The 18,466-nt window shown below is 39.8% G+C and overlaps 1 protein-coding gene across 2 annotated transcripts in view; it reads left to right on the top strand.

Annotated features, from left to right (window-relative positions):
• MYO10 (myosin X) overlaps positions 1-18,466 on the top strand; it is a 161,081-nt gene that overhangs the window by 88,216 nt on the left and 54,399 nt on the right. For both annotated transcript variants that reach the window (XM_030471577.1, XM_030471666.1), the window contains 15 exons: positions 2,747-2,881; positions 3,852-3,976; positions 4,874-4,887; positions 5,011-5,095; positions 5,767-5,870; positions 7,933-8,062; positions 9,055-9,173; positions 9,892-10,038; positions 10,180-10,280; positions 10,508-10,574; positions 11,861-11,953; positions 12,698-12,766; positions 12,952-13,034; positions 14,487-14,595; positions 17,717-17,797. In XM_030471577.1, coding sequence (XP_030327437.1) covers positions 2,747-2,881; positions 3,852-3,976; positions 4,874-4,887; positions 5,011-5,095; positions 5,767-5,870; positions 7,933-8,062; positions 9,055-9,173; positions 9,892-10,038; positions 10,180-10,280; positions 10,508-10,574; positions 11,861-11,953; positions 12,698-12,766; positions 12,952-13,034; positions 14,487-14,595; positions 17,717-17,797 — 1,462 coding nt within the window. The remainder of the gene's footprint in view (positions 1-2,746; positions 2,882-3,851; positions 3,977-4,873; positions 4,888-5,010; positions 5,096-5,766; positions 5,871-7,932; positions 8,063-9,054; positions 9,174-9,891; positions 10,039-10,179; positions 10,281-10,507; positions 10,575-11,860; positions 11,954-12,697; positions 12,767-12,951; positions 13,035-14,486; positions 14,596-17,716; positions 17,798-18,466) is intronic.

Here is an 18,466-nt window from a genome sequence, read left to right as displayed (position 1 = left end):
ACTTTCTAAGGAGTCTGAAAGATTGATCTCTCTTAACCTACTGTTAGTGTATGTATTGTAGGGTTGAATAAACACCTTTAAAGTTTAGCATGGTTGTTCTTGAATTTCATCTCATTAATAATAACTGTTTTTTATAAAGCTTTTCAGAAAGCAAAAATGTAGACCCAACTTGACACACATAAAATTATGGACCCAGAGCTGGGCAACAGCATGTAAGGGTGAGATCTTACTATCATGCCAGATGGCTCCAGGAACCCATGCACTTGGTGCTTGACTGTAATTGTAAAACTGAATAGAGCGGTTACTGTAAATGAATAGAGAACACTGGGTAGATCCATCCTTTGCTCATATCTTGAGTATTTTCCACAAGCCTTTTTCCCGCTTGCTTTATATCCAGGAGGACTTTGAGGTGATTCAGAGAAGTGATCAGAAGTATAGTATGGCTCTGTTTGTGGAATGCCTAATGGAGACAGGCAACTTGAATTAGGGGAGCTATCTGTGGAGTCATAGACAGCAGAGAGAGGGAGTGCTGTGATAAGTTACTAGTTTCTCCTTCCAGTATGAGAACTAAGGGGCATCAAATTATGCTAATAGGAGGCAGATCCAAAAGAACAAGACATGTTCTTATGCTTTTTAAGGGAGCGTAGTTAGAAACTCATAAAAGATAAATCCATTGAGGGTTACAAGACACATAGAAACTACGTTTAGATCAGGAACCCTCTGAACAGCAAATAACTGAAAGCTGAAAGAACGCAGAAGGAAAGTATCGTATGTCTTCCCTGAGCATCTCCGTTTGGTGACTGTCAGAGATACGATAGTGGGCAGGTAGATCTTTGGCCTGACCTAGTTCTGGGTTCTACAAAAAAAAATCAAGAGTGTACAGTCATGCATAATAGCAACTGTACCAGAGATAGGCACAGGAAATATTTTTCCATCAGCTTTGGATAGCTCAATTGAAGAATTGCCCTCAATTATAGTGGGGTAACTTTCAGCCTGCATAGGACTACAGGTGCTCTAGAGCATGGGACAGGAAGGTGGCAGCAGAGGAAGAATGGTGTCGGTGAAAGAGCTGATGTCCTTCTTGGTACCCATGTCCCTGCTGTCGAGCTGTACACTGCTTAGAGGGTGAGAATTTAGGCAGTAATAGGTATGTATCACTTGATTTTTTGCAAGGGTTTGTGAAGCTCTTTCAATACTGGTAGTAGAAATGTTTTGTACAAGGAGTGGATATTAAATACAGGCAATATTAAATATTTTCTCTGTTGGCAAAGGAGCATAATGAGTGAGGGCCTGCAAAGAGAAGGGGGACAAATACAAAAAAAGGCAGCCATCAGTAAAAGTAAATTAAAAATACTACAGAATTTTTTTTAAATGGTCTAAGTATGCTGGATGAATAATACTTGCTGGAACGTATCAGCGGGTAGCACATCTTGTATGAAGTTTTATGAAATATTTTAAAGACTCTCTGATTCTTCTTGGGAAATATTTAAATCTCAGCTACAAAACTGTGTCTCATTGTTTTCTGAATGCCTTTTCCCTGATTATTTTTGTAATTGTTAGCATTTGTTTGCTGGAAAATGCCAGGCTGCTTTCTTGGGCTGTACCACTCTTCGTTTCTCACCAGAAAGCATCATTATACTTTGCCATAACCTAAAATCACTCAGCAATGGCGCAAGAGAAGACTGTCAAATAAACTAAGCTTGTTCCATGTGCCCAGTTGCGATCCATCAAAGTCAGTGACAAAATTCCTGCTTGCTATAATGGAAAGCATAGGATAAGATCAAAATGTACCTCCTGTAAACTGGAGTAAACTTAAATTAGGCACAGCTTAATTAGGAGTTAGAAAAACTGGGAATTTGGCTGCATCTTATGATATAATACCATGACTTCAGATGAAAAGTAAGCACACTAGACAAACTTTTAACTGCAACTTCGTTTCGTAATGTCTTACAGTGTATTTTTAATTACAAGGCTACGTAGTTGAAGGGAAATGATACTGAAGAAATGAAATTTATACCTTCCCTTTTTAGATTGTTGGTTTTGAAGAGAAGTATATTGCCCTCTGTTTGTATCAGCATGATTGCTTACTAATGGTTTGTTTTTAAAGTATCTATTTAGCATTATCAAATAGCTTTGTTCTGCTGTAGGTGAAGGTGGGAGGTATTACATCTCTGATGGTATTGAGAGGTGCAAATTGTATATTTTGAACTTATATGAATCTGGTTTATTTGGTTGGGCATTTAAAAATGTAGCTGGCCTCGAATATCAGTATTAATTATACTAGTAGCCTTTGTGTGTTGTAATATGCATTGGTGTCTCTAACCTCCTCCTTCTCACAGCAGGGCTCTCTCCTTAGCTAGATTGCTGCTTTCCAATCCCAAACTTTCCAAATTTAATTCATATTCTAGACTTTCTCATGCCTTTGTTCTAGCTTTGTTTTTCCATGTTGGTGAGAACTGTTCATAGCTGTCTATATTCAGAGTGCTTTTCATTGCCTCATAGGTGTTGTCGATCCTTAATCAATGCCTTGAAATGCTGTCTGAACAGTGGCATGATGTCTGAAGATAGCTTCAATTTTCTGTTGAATGTCATATTCAGCAAGCTTAAAGGGGTATTCTGCTGAGTATCATTTCTAATCAATCCTCCTGACCTCCAGTAATGTAGAATTGGGCAGGCAAGCCAGACAGAGGGCTTTTCCACTGGCAGCTGGAACTGCGCAAACACTTCCCTCCTCTTCTTTTTTCAGTGGTGAAAGTGGTGCTGGTAAGACGGAAAGCACTAAGCTGATTCTCAAGTTCTTGTCTGCAATGAGCCAACATTCACTGGAGCTTTCCTGCAAAGAGAAGACCTCCTGTGTGGAGCAAGCTATTCTTGAGAGCAGGTACTAGGTCTTGTAATACACAGGTATTTTTTCCAGAAGATGTAAGCCTTGTTATCGAAATAAGAGCTTGCAATGTAATTAAAGATGGGGGTGCATTTATTGAACTATAATATTGGAAAGGAGGGAATTCTCCATTAAACAGAATTACCTGCTGCTCTAGAGAGTTGTGAGCAGAGTGGTCTATTTTAATGAAGCAAAAAGAAGCAGAGGTTTGAAATGGACAGTGCTTTATTCATGGCTTTCATTTTTTTGGAGGGCTGAATTCAGATAATCAGAGTGAGGGAAATGGGTGGTGGGAGGGAAAAGACATTGGTTTGGTTTGTATAACCTGAGGATAAGGTAGAACAAGATACAGCACCTATGAAGTGTGCAAATGATAAAAGCATGCTGAGGAAAGGGAGGATAAGGAAAGCTGATAAGACAGATGAGCAAATGCATCAGATAAATTGGAGACGTTCTACGCAAGCAAAAACCACCATCTTTCGGTGTTCAAATGAAGTAACACATGGCTCTAAACTATTTAAAAGGAAAGACAATTTGAGATGCTATTACTTTTGTTTATCATGCTTCATCTCTGCTTTACCTCCTGTATCTTGATGTAATTATTTCTTTTTTAGTTGCCTTAGGACAAGGACTATTTTCCCTACATCTGTCTAGCAATTTGCATCTGCTGAGATGTCTTATAATTTGAGTATTGCAATGAGAATTGTGTGCATCTTTTGAGCAGTTACAGAGTAAGCTGCAGAGCAGTTTAGTACAATTAATCCTCCTGTTGCTTGAATACTTGCATCTTTTTCTAGAAAATTGAGATGCCTATTGTTAACGATTGATGGTAATACTGAGGATGTAGGCTGAGGACAGTGTCAGAAGCAATCTTTTCAGAGCGCTGTTCCTTTCAGCAGTCCCATGCGAAGCCGTTAGCATGCTGGTCACACATTAATGCTCTTGTCGTTCTTCTGTATTTTCACAGCCCAATTATGGAGGCTTTTGGCAATGCGAAGACTGTTTACAACAACAACTCAAGCCGCTTTGGGAAGTTTATTCAGCTGAACATCTGTCAAAAAGGAAACATTCAGGGAGGAAGAATTATAGATTGTATCCTCATTTGGTGATTTTACCCGTGTTTGCAGGCAGCCCCGTTGTACCTCTGTGGAAGACTTGCTAGAGAAGTGTCTTGCCCTTGTCTGTCCTTTCACCCTATCTGGAAACATACACAATTAAATAGAGCTGATGTAGGTGGGAAAGGGAAGCAGTAGCACCAAATTATGCATGTGCTTGTGCACACAACCACACGTGCATTTGTGGTGGGGTGAGGTGTATATGCTCTCTGAGGACCAGGATCTTGTATTGCTACTGCTGGCATTGCTCATGTGCACATTCCTACCTAGTGAGCCTGAATTCTTGGGGATAACTTCAGTTGTAATCCATTTCCCTCATTTACTATATCCAAAGATAAGCTTCTAACTTTTCTGGAAAAGCACTTGAAGGAGCAGAGCTGCTGAATTTGTGGAGTGTAAGCCTGAGTGGGTTAAATCCTTGGATTTGTCCTGCATTTGGCAAAATTGGTCTAAAAGCCAGCTCCACCAGAGCACCAGAGGTGTAGGGATGAGGAATATACCCAGGGTATCCTACCTAGTATTTGGAACATAAGCTGCTTTTGCAGTGGGACAAATTTCATCCTTAAAGCTGTTTCCAAGCTTTAAGGAAATGAAAAAGGAAAGGAAAACAGATGTTTAAAATCCAGAACATGACAAGTCCAGTTTTGATGGGATGGAGTAGAAGGAAGTGTGGAAACACACTGTTATTAGAACTGCTGCAGTATTATTATTGTTGCTACTTTATTCATTTTGTTATGGTAGTAGGCATGTCATAAGAAAAGGCCATGATGCTCTTTCTGTTGTCTCAGATGAATGAAGGAACAGTATAAATAGCTTGTGCGTTAATTGCTTTTTGCTTTATTCCTTGACTGAAGTTTTTTCTTCCTGGCTATAGATTTATTGGAAAAAGTAAGTTGATGTTGGCTTTTCCTAAGTTAATTTTGATTTGAATGTTTTCTTTGAAACTGTGTAAAAAAAAAAATTATTCTTAAGAATTATTACTGAAATGGAAACTGTTTTTTACTTTGACAGAATCGTGTAGTAAGACAAAACCCTGGGGAAAGAAATTATCATATATTCTATGCTCTGCTGGCAGGGATAGAAGAGAGAGAGAAAGGTGAGTGGCAAAGCACAAGCCACGCAACTGCAGTGGCTTCCTGCTAGTGGTCAGCCTTGGTGACAGTAGTGGAGAATTTAGCTGCAGAAACCAGCTAACCCAGGCAGAGAGATAGGTTATTTATTCAGCCAGGATTCAGTGAGTGTGAATTTGAGCTCAGCTGGATAATGCAACCTGCTTAGTTGAAGATTGTCACTGAGCTGCTGGTAATTTTTTTCCCAGCTTCTGCTGTAGCCCTGGGAAAGTTACTCAGGGACAAACATGCCTCATTCTGTTCAAGCTGAATATTTTTGCTGGTACTAAATAACTCCACAGCAACAAAGAGAAATAATTCTGGTTCCTCTAATCCTCTCTCATAAAGAATAAATCCACTGAACAAAAGAAATGACATTTGTATATGTGCAAAATTGCCTAAAGCTGTCTTGGCATCTCCCTTTGGGCCTGCCGTCTTTGCATGCTAAAAAGTGGAGTTGCCTTCAATGTACCGCTAAATAAAGCAAAAACTAGCAAAATAAAACCCCATATCTGTTTTTAATATAAAACATGGTTTTTCACATTTTCCTAATTTCTGAGCATATGAATTGTGATCTGTGTAACTCTGACATAGTGATTTGTGGAGTGCTTTTGTTTTGGGCTTTTTTATTACTCATCCTCTTTTCTCCCCTCATTAGATGCTTTTTACTTATCTGTACCGGAGAACTACCACTACCTGAATCAGTCTGGATGTGTAGCGGATAAGACAATCAGTGACAAAGATTCTTTCAAGGAAGTCATTGTGAGTTATTTCCCTAGTTCTTTATGCTTTAAAAACGCTGGAGGTTCAGGTGCCTGAGGCCCATTGGCAGAGCAGGGGACAAAGCCTTCTTGTGCTTACCTGCACATGCAGCTCGCTCATTGAGACACTAATTTTACAGGGACTTAAATTTTCTCATAACACTTCACTGTCATTTTGAGCATGTCTTTACCTTCCCTCCAATATTTGATTTTTAATCTATCATTTCAAAGTGTGCTGTAATTTAGTGAAATGATTATATTTGGGAATTAAAAGAATAGCAGTTGGGAAGACGATAAGGCATTTACTTGCCTTTTCCCTTCCCTGCGTTGTTTTATATTACAGCTGTGTCTGCTTCCACTATTTTTCCATCCTAAAGCTTTACCCAGATTATGTAGCATCTACTGTACATCTTTGCCCAGATTATGTAGCATCTACAGATGGGGAGCATCTACATGCGTAGCGCAGCACATGGGTAGCAAAGCACCTGGGCTTGTGTGACTCTCTAAGTTGCAGCTGGGATATCCAGTTGTATGGAGTAACTTACACAACAGAGCTGAAGAAAATGTAAACACATTAAAAAACAGGTCCTGGTAGAGTCTTTCTCTGAATGGCTCTGTATCTTATATGCACACCAATTGGCTACAGTGATTAGTCTGTATTGACTGTTAGGAAAATTGCTAATTGCTTACTATATCACCAAGGTGATATGTGTTAGATTTTAAAAATCAGACAAAATACTTGGGTTTATGTCGTTCACCAAATTATTTTTGCTTAGCTATCTGTCAAGCTGACAAATTAATGTGTAGTAGATGCAGCAGTTATCTTTAGTGTAAACCCCCCTAGTCCAGTATGGTGGAAGGAGGCATTGAAAAAATGGGTAACTTAATCTACATTGTAGTCACATGCTTAAGTTGATTAGTGTGACATTTAATTTGTGCTAATCATCCCAGGGTAGGGAGAGCATGAAATCAGCCGAGCAGGTGCCGCTTGTGTGCTGCCCGCAGTGCGGGCAGGCGTAGCAGGGGCTGAGGCTGCTGGGCTGCGTTCCCAGAGCAAGGGGCAAGCAGAAATCCCACAGTTCACCCTCGCCTGTCTCCTCCTATTACACTCATCTCCTTTGCTTACTTTTATTGTGGTTTAAATCTTGAAAATGTTACTTAAGTGAAACTTATGTAAGAGACAGGGAGGAGCTGCATGGTGAAGGTGGAGATGAGCTCCTAGTGCTGCCCCCTTTGTTAGAGCTCTGGTGTGCAAGGTCTTCTGTACAAAATAAACCTTCAACCATTATCTCTTCTCTGCTTTTAATAGTAGGATGAGTCTGAGGCTTTTCCGTTTGTAATTGATGATGTATGAAAATGTGTCATGTGCCATCTGTCATGACACCTGCAGTAACCGTAACATGATGAGCCTAACTGTAAGGGTGTAAAACTGTGATTTGGGCTCAGACAGGCTCATATCAAACACAAATTTGAGAAATTCTAGTAATTTCGAGAGGCATAACAATTACTTACCCCTTCTATCAGAGAAAAGTGTATGTTCCTCATTTTGTTGTAATATTTCTTTAGTTCGAGATTGGTTGTTCTCCTCATTTATGTAGTTCAGCCTTGATCATTGCCATATTGGTTATTCATAAATTCCACACATTTTCTGTACATCTCTTTTTCTTGCTCACTTTTGCTGTAAGATGTCAGACTGCGCCAGTAAGATGCATGTTTGGTTATCAGTTACTAATGGAAATGAGTGAAATTGCGTCTGATGTACGTAGGGTGTTCCAATATCTATACAATTTTAATGAAGAACTTGAAAGCAAATGACAGCATCCTTACAGCATGAGAAGGAGATTTCTTAAAACCAGAGTGATATTTAACATGTATCACGATGTCCCTGACATGTAGTATGGCGTATTCAATTTGCGATGAAAGCAAAGGAATTCACTCTTGCCAGCCCTCTGTCAGTCCTGACTTGCTTTTCTAAGGCCTGACAGCGCAGTTGGTGGGTTTGTCCTTGTCCCCATTTTGGAGTCAGTGTGCATGTTAGTGAAGAAGCTCACGTGTCATTCCAGACTGCAATGGAAGTGATGGAGTTCAGCAAGGAGGAGGTGCGAGAAGTTTTAAGGCTATTGGCTGGCATTTTGCATCTAGGAAATGTTGAGTTCATCACTGCTGGTGGGGCACAGGTGTCCTTTAAAACAGGTAAGAAGGCTGTGCATCCAAATGTACATGTTTCTTGAGGTTGTGAAAGCTATATTTGTTGCTAGAATATCTGACCATAGGAAGGACAAACATTGAAAGGGTCTTACTGCTTTTTAGCATCTGTAAATATTGATTAAAATGTTATTTTGGGGGGGGGGGTTGACAGATAATGCAAATTAGTCAGCTGCTGAATGCTAGGTCCTAATTAGGGAAGACCATGGGCACCTATTTATTCCATTAATAGTAGTGAAATTCCATTTTAATCTAATTCCTTCTTCAGAAATATTCTTAAGTTGGTAAAGCATAAATGCTCAAGTACGTTCCTTAACTGATATCTCCACTGAAGGTATCTTTTCTTAGAGCTTTCAATACTTCAATTGTAAATATGAAAGTATGTGCTGGTATGTCTAAAGATTCGGCTGGTGAGCATTTTAAATGTTTGTTCAGATACAGCAATAAAGAGTAGCCTTCCAATATCTGAAGAGGGCCTATAAGGATATTGGAGAGGGACTGTAGTGACAGAATAACGGGTAATGAGTTTAAACTTAAACAGGGGAAGTTCAGGTTAGATATAAGGAAGAAGTTCTTTACAGTGAGGGTGGTGAGGCACTGGAACAGGTTGCCCAAAGAAGTGGTAAATGCTTCATCCCTGGCAGTGTTCAAGGCCAGGTTGGACAGAGCCTTGGGTGACATGGTCTAGGGTGAGGCATCCCTGCCCATGGCGGGGGGGTTGGAACTAGGTGATCTTAAGGTCCTTTCCAACACAAACCATTCTATGATTCTATGAAATTCCTTCAGTCTTGCGTATTTCTGATACTATCCCTGTTCATGAGCAGCAAAAACATACCGTAAAGTTTCTAGTTGTATTTTTATCTCTAATCCCCATAATTCTAGAAACATCTTAAATGGTGGTGATAGTAGTAATATAATAATAAGCTTCATAACCTTATACATTTAAGAACATACAGGTATTCGTCTCTTTCTTTTGCCAGCTCTGGGTAGATCTGCTGAACTGCTGGGGTTGGACTCTACGCAGCTAACTGAAGCATTGACACAAAGGTCAATGATACTCAGGGGAGAAGAAATCCTAACACCTCTTAGCATACAACAGGTAATCAAAGCATGTCAATTTTGACATCGTTTTAGGGTCTGTTAAATAATACAGCTCAGTCTTCAAGTCCAGGGAAATCATTGGTCACTCAGGAACAGAAGCCTAGTTCATGCATCAGAGTTGTTATCAAAAATACTACATAGGGTTTTTTGGGGGGAAGAGCATGACTGGACTTCTAGAAATCTCTATAGATCCCCATACTGTCATTCTGTCCAGGGCTTGTAGCTTGGCTTTTTTTTTTTCTCATGAAGCCTGGTTGCTTACCATTTTTTTTCAAATTCTAATTGTGTAGGCTGATATTTTTCATTACAGACATTTGTGTCAGGTGGGTGTTTTTGAAAACTTTCAGCAGAAATAATGTTATTATTTACCAAAAGGGGATTAGAAATAGGTATATGTGACATTATGCTTACATTTTACTTAAGGTGTTACTTCCTACCCTTTTCTTTCTTCCCTCTACACTTTAAGTTTATTATTTCCTAATTTTTGAACACTTTAGCCTTTAAATATAATTATAAAGCCACATAGATGTACAGCTGTTATAACTTACACCGTTAAAATTGTGACGATCAGTAACTGCTAATACAATTGCTGTCAAGGTACATAGGGGTGCAAGCCTGCTTGCAGTATACATTGCAAAGGATGCTGACCAGCAGAGCCTGGTAAGTTCTCAGTTACAGGGCTGATTGATGCATTGTGTATTCCTTCTTTAATGCAGGCAGTAGACAGCAGAGATTCTATGGCTATGGCACTTTATTCTCAGTGTTTTGCTTGGGTCATTAAGAAAATCAACAGCAGAATCAGGAGCAAGGAAGACTTCAAGTCCATTGGAATTTTGGACATCTTTGGATTTGAAAACTTTGAGGTAGGTCTCAAAAGTTTGTTAATTTTTCTACATATCTTTGTCAACTTGATCTTTAAACATGTTATGACTTCAACCAGTTACTTGTTTGCAATGTAAAATACTTGGAGCGTATGTATTTTTGAAAATTTCTTGTGTCTTTAGGTAAACCGTTTTGAGCAGTTCAATATTAACTATGCAAATGAAAAGCTTCAGGAGTATTTCAACAAGCACATCTTTTCCTTGGAGCAACTGGAATACAGCAGGTAAGACAATGAAGAATTTTGAAAATGTCAGTATCCACCTGAAATCTGGGTTCCCAGCTACCTTAGCTTCCTTCCTTTGAAAATCTCTGTCTGGAGCTGTGTGTTTTTCTAAAAGCAAGCTGATTTTGCTGTAATGTCCCAGACAAATACATCAGCTCCTCCTATTTCCATATTTAAAATAATTTTGTCATAGTTCTCAATAAAAAGGCCCTTCTTACTTTCCTTAGGGAAGGACTAATTTGGGAGGATATTGACTGGACAGACAATGGAGAGTGCTTGGATCTTATTGAAAAGGTAATAAAGAATTTGATGCAAGTACCTATTTCTAGGTTTTGTTCTGTGTCAATATGACTTTAAAACACTTGCCAGCACAAAGAGCAAGTGAAGAGAATGGTGGATCTTGCGTATTTAGATAGTGAACTTTTAATCAGATCGTTTTCATGCATGGCAATGTTATAGATAATATTGTAAACTCAATATGTGTATCTTTTCTTGTAGTAACTTTTAACAGTGTATGTTTATATACAAAAGCAATATTTGGAGATGATTAAAAAGAATAGAAAGAGGGGGCAGAAAGAATGGCAGTGTCTCGCTCCCATAATGGCTTTTCATGGGCTGCAGGTAATCTTCATTTGTTGCCTGCCAGTTTGGCTTCATCCAGAATTTTGTTTGTATTCTGATAGGTAGTAAAGGAACATATAAAAAAGCATGAAGTTTCTGCAGAGTTATTGGTAGGAACATGAGCAGTGAGTAGCAGATGAGGTCTGAGTTCACTGCTATAAATTCTAACTCCAGCTGGGTGACAAAGCCAAAGTCGTGTTATCGTTTCATCCATGTTCACTTCTGCCAGCAGTACAAGTGGGCTGCATGAGTTTATCTCTGTAGTGGAGCGTGTGGCTGTGTGAGTTTAAACGACCACAGAAACTGATGGCAGTGGGAAGGGGATCCAGCTGCCAGGACGTGACTGCAGTCAGGACAGTGTGGTTTATCGGGAGCTGCTCTGGGCTGATGGGAAGCGGCTTATTAAAGTGTGCACCTGGAGAACTGTGTTTTTCTGAGGGGCTGTATGAGCCTGAAGCTTGCTGGACACATTAATTGCAGGGTAGCTTGCTCTGTTTACCACCTCTTCTAGTATGAGAAGTAGGGAACATCAAAGGAAATTACACAGAGGCCTATGCAAAAGCACAGGGAAGTTGTGTTTCACGGAGTGAGTAGTTAAATTGTGTATCTTTTGCTGTGCTCCTGGGCGCTGTGAGTGCTGCAAGGTTGCATGCGTTCAGCAACTAAGTAGTTCTACGGAAGAAAAATTATTGAAAAGCTGTTTACAGAAACTCCTCAGATTTAAGGGACTTCTGATCATTGGAGATCTTGGAGGCTGGGTGTATATTCTGGGGCAATGTCACTATATGCACCCAAAACCTGCCTGCAGTCTGAGAGACTGGGGTTTTAGTCATGTATGGGTGGTTTTGCAACTCTTTGCACACAACAACTTCAAGGACAGTGTGATTTTTCCAAACTGGGGACAACATCTGTGTCCATCTGTGTACTAATTCATCTTCTGCTTTTTCTTGCTGTTCTAGAAACTGGGGCTGCTGGCGCTCATCAATGAAGAGAGCCATTTTCCTCAAGCTACTGATGCCACATTGCTGGAGAAGTTGAATACCCAGCATGCAGTATGTGGTGTTTTGCTCATGTTTTCTGTGCAAATTATGGAGGGTCTCTTTGCTTCTGTAGAAATTCATGGTTCACATATACAGATACATAGTTGTAGAGGCTGGTTCGGATGTGATCCTACTTCCGTGGCAATCCATATCATTTACTGTCAAGACTGAGTCGGTTACCTGGAAGAACATACCCTTGTTACTGTCCAGTTAAAGGATTCGATATTGGTGAATAAGCCAAATTCTACTCTTAGAGCTCTGACAACCTGCAGTAACTCAGATTGCTTAGATCTTCACTTTCCCTAGATTTAATGAAGTATTCACCTTGATGTCATTTATGGAAAGGTTGGTATTGCGTCTGTCCAAATTACTGCTACCTTTATTTGTGATCCTAGAATTGTTTTCGAGTATTTCTGGGATACAAGTGTATCTGCCAGTTTAAGACAGTGTCTTTTTATTTCAAAGTGCCTTTAATAGACGGTCCTGCCAGATGGGATCGGGTTTAGTATAATGCCTTTTTAGATACTATAAATCTGTTATTAATGCATTTGAAGCAGCCCAGACTAACAAATCCTATTATCGTCACAAATTGGTTGTTTGCTTTTGGAGCGCTAATCTTCTGGGGAGTTCACTGGAAGACAATGGTTTGTTTAGGTCTGGGTCAAGAGGATAATGTGGCCCTTTGTATCATTCCACTCCCTGATGCACCCTCCACCCCAAAAAAATTTTTTTCTCTTTTCTTTCCCATCCGATTAGAACAATCCTTTTTATGTAAAACCAAGAGTTGCTGTTCACAACTTTGGAGTGAAGCACTACGCCGGGGAGGTAATTTTCTTTTATTTATTTGCTGAATTTATTCCAAACAGAGTTTTCATTAGCTTAATTTTGCCCTGAGGCTGCTTAAAATTAGCTAAAGCACTCTGTTCCCTCAGCACTTTTTACAGTACCACTCCTGTGAGAGGTGCCTGACTACTTGGCTTGTTGTTTGAATCAGCTCTATTTCCTGCTAGGTCCAGTATGATGTCAGGGGGATCTTGGAGAAGAACAGAGATACTTTCAGAGACGATCTTCTGAACTTGTTACGTGAAAGCAGGTGAGTTTCTGCGACTTTTGTTTAGAACATGATGTTAAGGGGTGTTGTATCATCAAATTCTGCCAGGGTTTTTGAATGTGTTAGATGTTGCATAGGATCAGACCTTGACAGGTTTGAAATGAGCACAGAAGGAATATCAGAGGTGCCTGTAAGCAGATCTGACTGTAATCGGTTCTCACAAAGTCGGATTTCCCCACATTGTATAGTACCTCGTCCCTGTTCAGTCCAGGGGGTAGCTAGAGAGCTCACTTGCTACTCGGTGGTGAGTGAGGATGCTGAAAGCTGGTGATGGTTTTTAACTGTTTCAGGGTGCCTCAGAGGCAGTGTGGATGCATAGGTTTTTGCTTCACATACAGCCTGATTTGCTTGTGTTTCTGGCAGTTCCTAATTTGGTTGGAAGCTTAGTGTCAGGGACCTACCACAGTGCAAATTGCCATATAGTAATTGCTTCAAAGGGAGAATTTCTGTGAAGATATATGTTACTGAAAGTCTGAGGTTGGATGTCTCTGGTACCTGCATGCCTCCTGTCATTCTGCTGTGTAAGGTCTCAGGGGCCTTACAGTAGCACCCTGTGAGCCAGAGCGGTACCACATCCCCTTTTTTGGGGGCATATGATTGAGACTACAGGACACACAAAGGGGTGACAGAAGAGGAGGGAGCTGAGCCCCAGTGTTGCTGTCTCAGCTGCTGCCCCATCCCATCCAGTCATCTTGCCTTGCTGCATGAGATGCTTGTTTGTAAATCCCTTAAGTCCTTCTGTGCAGGGGAAACTGTTGATAAGCGTTTCCCTCTCTAAGTTGTTTATTCTGGTTTCATGACATACCTGACAAAACATCTATCAACTGAAGTATGTAGGTAGAAGTAATAAATGAGTTAAAGCTGCTGGGCCTGGTTTTGCTCTTGCACCAATATCTGTCTGGAGCTCAAGCTTAAAGTTCTGGGTTTTTTGTAGAAATGGTAAGAGGAGGATTCGTGGCTGATAGAGTAGAAAACAGCATACACAGCTGGTATCTGAAAGTGAGGCTCATGTGGGTGGTTATTTGTGTCATGGCTGCAAGCAAGCTGGAGGTGGTGTGTTTACTCTTTGTTAAGGTAAAATTCTGATTACAGTCAGCTGGAGTTTTGGTTGAGTGAGTGGAGTAAAATGCAGTAAGGACTTCAGCACTTCACTTTTCATTTCCCTAATGATGTCTTGGGAGTTCAGAAGAAAGAACCTCCTTGTTTTGTTTTGTTTTACTTTGCTTTGTTTTGTTTTGTTTTTCTTCCCTGCATAAATTCTGCAAAGGCAAAACCTATTGCTTATTAAAGATTATGGACAAAATCAATAATCATTTTTTTTTTGATGTAAGGGCTGCTTCCTAAGGGACAATACTTTCTTTGCATTTTATAGTGGTAAACCTCGTAGTCTGTTAAGATACATTTTAGAGATAATATTTTTCTTTCCCATTTCAGTCTTGATTTCATCTATGATCTGTTTGAACATGTTTCAAGTCGCAACAATCAAGACACTCTTAAATGTGGAAGCAAGCACCGAAAACCCACTGTCAGTCTGCAGTTCAAGGTTAGTTAATGTGTCATCTCTGCTCTAATCGGTGATTGATAAACCTCGTAAAATAAAGAACAGCTGCAGATTAAAACAAGCAGAACTTCAGCAACAAAACATTGCAGTCTCTTCTGTGAAACTGCACTTACTAATCAACTAATTGTCCGTACTAGCTAGCTTCAAGCAGACACTAACCTTCGCATCGCACCATCCATACAGAACTCCTGTTCCTATTGTTTTCCACTTGCTTATTTGTTCTTATTTTAAAGCTCATCTATGAAGCTGGTCTCTCCTGTCCTGGTTTTTCTTTCTAATCTAAAACCAACCACAGAATCCCACAAAGCCTTACAGCAATGCCTATATGCTAAGAAAATTAAGTACTGAATAAATGCCTCATTAAGGTGTTGCCTTGCTTTTTAACTTAGTTTGGAAAGCATTTTTATTAAACACCTTTTAATGAGGCTTTATAGCCCTCCCATCAAAAATGGCACTAAATTGAAATCTAGCATAAAATTTATCTGCAAATTATGTAAAAGAGAGAGATGGGCACTAAACCTTTTCTAAATTGCGTGAGTACAAGTCTGGATTAGTTGTCTTTCATTTGGTTTGAATTAATACGTATTTGCACTCTTCATTCACCTAAAAAAAAAAAAAAAGGGAGCAGACTCAAACTCCTTGAGGGCAGATTTTATCCTAGTAGACTATTGCTAAGTGTTAGACAGAAGAGCAAGGAGTGTATGCTCGGGCACACATAGTGTCTTTTATTAAAAAACACTAACATTATATTCCCTTGCTTTGTGCTACCATCACTTGGCACAGACAATACCTGCTTCTTGTGGTGAGGTGATATTATTTGCTAGCTCTCTGGGATGCCGAAGGTAATGTTCCCACTTAATCACTTGTGCCTGTGCAAAGTAGACCTTCAAGATGTTACTGTATAAAAATTGACCATTTATTTGCACCCACTTTGCAAGATAGAACATAATGTACATTCCTTCTCTTCTCCATCAGGGCCCCTGGGCAATATAAAGCATGATAAAACATGAAATCAAAACGTTGGCTTTTACCTAAAGCTGCAGTAACTGACCATTAGCCAGCTGGGCTGCTTTACAAGAGGTTGACCTTCACATCATCCCGTCCCCAAAGAATTAGGTTGGGTGTTTTTTCCATGTTTTAAAGCCTTCCAGGGATTAGTCTATCTCATTTCAGCTGAAGATAAGAACTTTGCCTTCATGGTTTTATTCTCATGATAGGTTAGTTAACTCTTCTTTTCATTTGACAGCCTGCCTCATGCGGGCCTGGGAGCGCACGCAGAATAGCTGAGGTTAGATACCATCTGTTTCAGCCTGTTGCTTAAAGCAGGGTGAACTTCAGATTAGCTTGTCACCTGGCAATGATTTAGAGGCACTGTGCAGAATGTCTGTCTGTACCACAGATGAATGTGAAAATAGTAGGTTAAATCATTTTTGTTTAGACTGACCATTTTTTCCAATCTCCCTAAGTAGTAGTCTGGCTTGAGAGAATTGGCTTAGTTGTCCATAGATGATGTAATGTTCACACAGGTTTGATACAAATGAAGCCTTTACCTTTTGAAGCTCTAAATACCTGTCTTTACACAAAAACATTTGTCTTTCTATCTTCCAGCTGTTTAATGTTTGCTGCCCTTGACTCTTGGTCTGTAGACTGGCAAAGGCAAACATACCGAGAACTATCATTTACGTTCCCAGTCACTTTGCCATTTGCTCCCTTTGCTCAGTGCACAGCCAAAACTCTGGCTGTTGCCTTTATCACTTCATGCTTAATCATCAAGAAAGCTCTTGGTTTGCAGATTAAAGCAAGAATTTGTAACAGACTGCCATTGGCAGTTTGGCTCCAAAGCGTATGGTAGGACGCACAGTGTTGCTCTTCTTACAAGTGAATTTTCTGTGTCCTTGGCAGCCTGCTCTGTATTCTCTCCACTGCCTGACACACAGGGCCACCTTTGAGACATGAAGCTTTCCGGGCTCTTCAGAGCCTGGGCTCTCCTCTTCTACAGTCATTTGTATCTGTGCAAAGTAAATGCAAGACTTCAGTTTAAAATGGTTTATCATACTTAATGATACAGAATGAGGCAAGTTGTAATAAGATATGGAATCATGGCTCAGGCAGGAAAGGGGTGGATGTGTAATTAAAGTAATAATCATAAAAGGACTGAGGGATTTTTGTGATTTTTATCTCCAGGCTGAGGTTCAGACAACTGATAGTCTAATATGTATTGGGTCATTCAGAGTTCTAAAACTAGGAATGTTTTCTAATATGTTGGGGTTTTTTTAGCTGGATCATATAATCTCTCTTTTATTGTTAGACGCAATTAACTATCACCTGAAATAACTGTGAAATGGTGTGCTTAATGCTGTTAGCATTGTCTTTCAGTAAGATGTGTTTTCTTTACTGCTTTATGCTTTACTCAATTTTTGTTAGTTTCAGGAGGGTGGCATTTTCATATCTAGTGTTGATAAAACAATGTCTTCTATATTCTAAAGTAACTCTTTTTTTCAGAATTTTTTAATATTTTTTCTATCTCCTTGTTGACTTACGTTTATTATCAGAGTGTCCTTTTAGCAAGAAAGGTTGAGACCACACAGGAGAGAACTCCCTGTGCACAAAATGCTGCTGATGGCAATGGAAAATGAGTGGGTACAGGGTGGTTGAAATGAAAAGACAGAATCTGGTTTTGTGGGTATTTCAGTTTTGTCTTAGACCTCTTACCTTTCCTTTTGACTTGCTTGAGTTTAGCAGTTTGGGAATGTGGATCCCAAGACTTAAGCAGTCATTCAGAAGACCCCTGAAACAGCAACTTTCTAATTTGGTGGTTCCTTATGAACAGTTTTTTTCATATCAATGTGTAAAACTTGTTCACTGTAGAACGGTGACAATAGTTTTGATCAGAAGGGCAGTGGAAGAAACAAGCATGCATGTGTTGATTCTGTGTGTTCACAAGCAAGAACTTACGTGGTACAGTAATTTCTGGTGTATACCACTAGGTGTTGCAGTTAGTTGTTGTCTGCAATGCTAAGCGGCAAGAGCTTTTGCCGGGCTATGTTGCTTGTATAAAAAAGTCAGTTTGTGAAGTGCTGTCTTCTTTCTACCTGTGTTTTAGGAATCTCTTCATTCTTTAATGGCGACGCTGAGTTCTTCAAATCCTTTCTTTGTTCGGTGCATCAAACCCAACGTGCAGAAGGTAAGATTTAAAATTGCACCCATCTTTTTTATGCATCTCAGCTCTAATCTTTCACTGTCTATCTGGTTATTTATCACTGTGTGAACCAAAGGGTATCATTCACTGACTTTGTAAAAAGCTCTGCAAGGTGAAGGCACTGGGAAAGGATTTGATTTTTCTTGCACGTGACCCCTGTCTTTCAGCGCCCTTTTAATAGTCATTGCTCGCAACTCTGATAAATTACTGGCTCTAAAGATGACTATGAAAGGAAGGTAGAAGGCTGCACTGTACATTTGACAACTCTGTGAGAGCCTTTTTAGGAAGAAAATGTCAAAACTGCAAAGTTTGTTTTAAATCACTAGAGGCAGCGAATGGTGGTGTGTGTAGCAAAACTGATGTGAATGACTGGCTCTGTGTCATCAGACTCTTTGTCTTTCAATTAATGTACAATTCTAGATGTCTTCATACTGGCTGCTTTGTCCTGTTACAGGATTATGTTTTTAAAGCAGGCACAGAAACTAAGGCTTACTATATCGTTTTGTCTTTTGAGTCACAGATAATGAAAGGCAATGTCAACGCTTGCATATGTTGGAGGGCTCTCTATAAACTAAGTGGTAATGGTAATCACTGAAGTTAATGTTGTTAGCCTAGTCCTGATATGCTGGGGTTTTGTGCATCTGGTTTTGGCTT

This window comes from Strigops habroptila, chromosome 1 (assembly GCF_004027225.2).
Source record: "Strigops habroptila isolate Jane chromosome 1, bStrHab1.2.pri, whole genome shotgun sequence".
In the NCBI taxonomy this organism is placed as follows: Eukaryota; Metazoa; Chordata; class Aves; order Psittaciformes; family Psittacidae; genus Strigops; species Strigops habroptila.
Note: the sequence above shows the minus strand (reverse complement) of the source record. Positions and strands in the feature narration are given on the sequence as shown.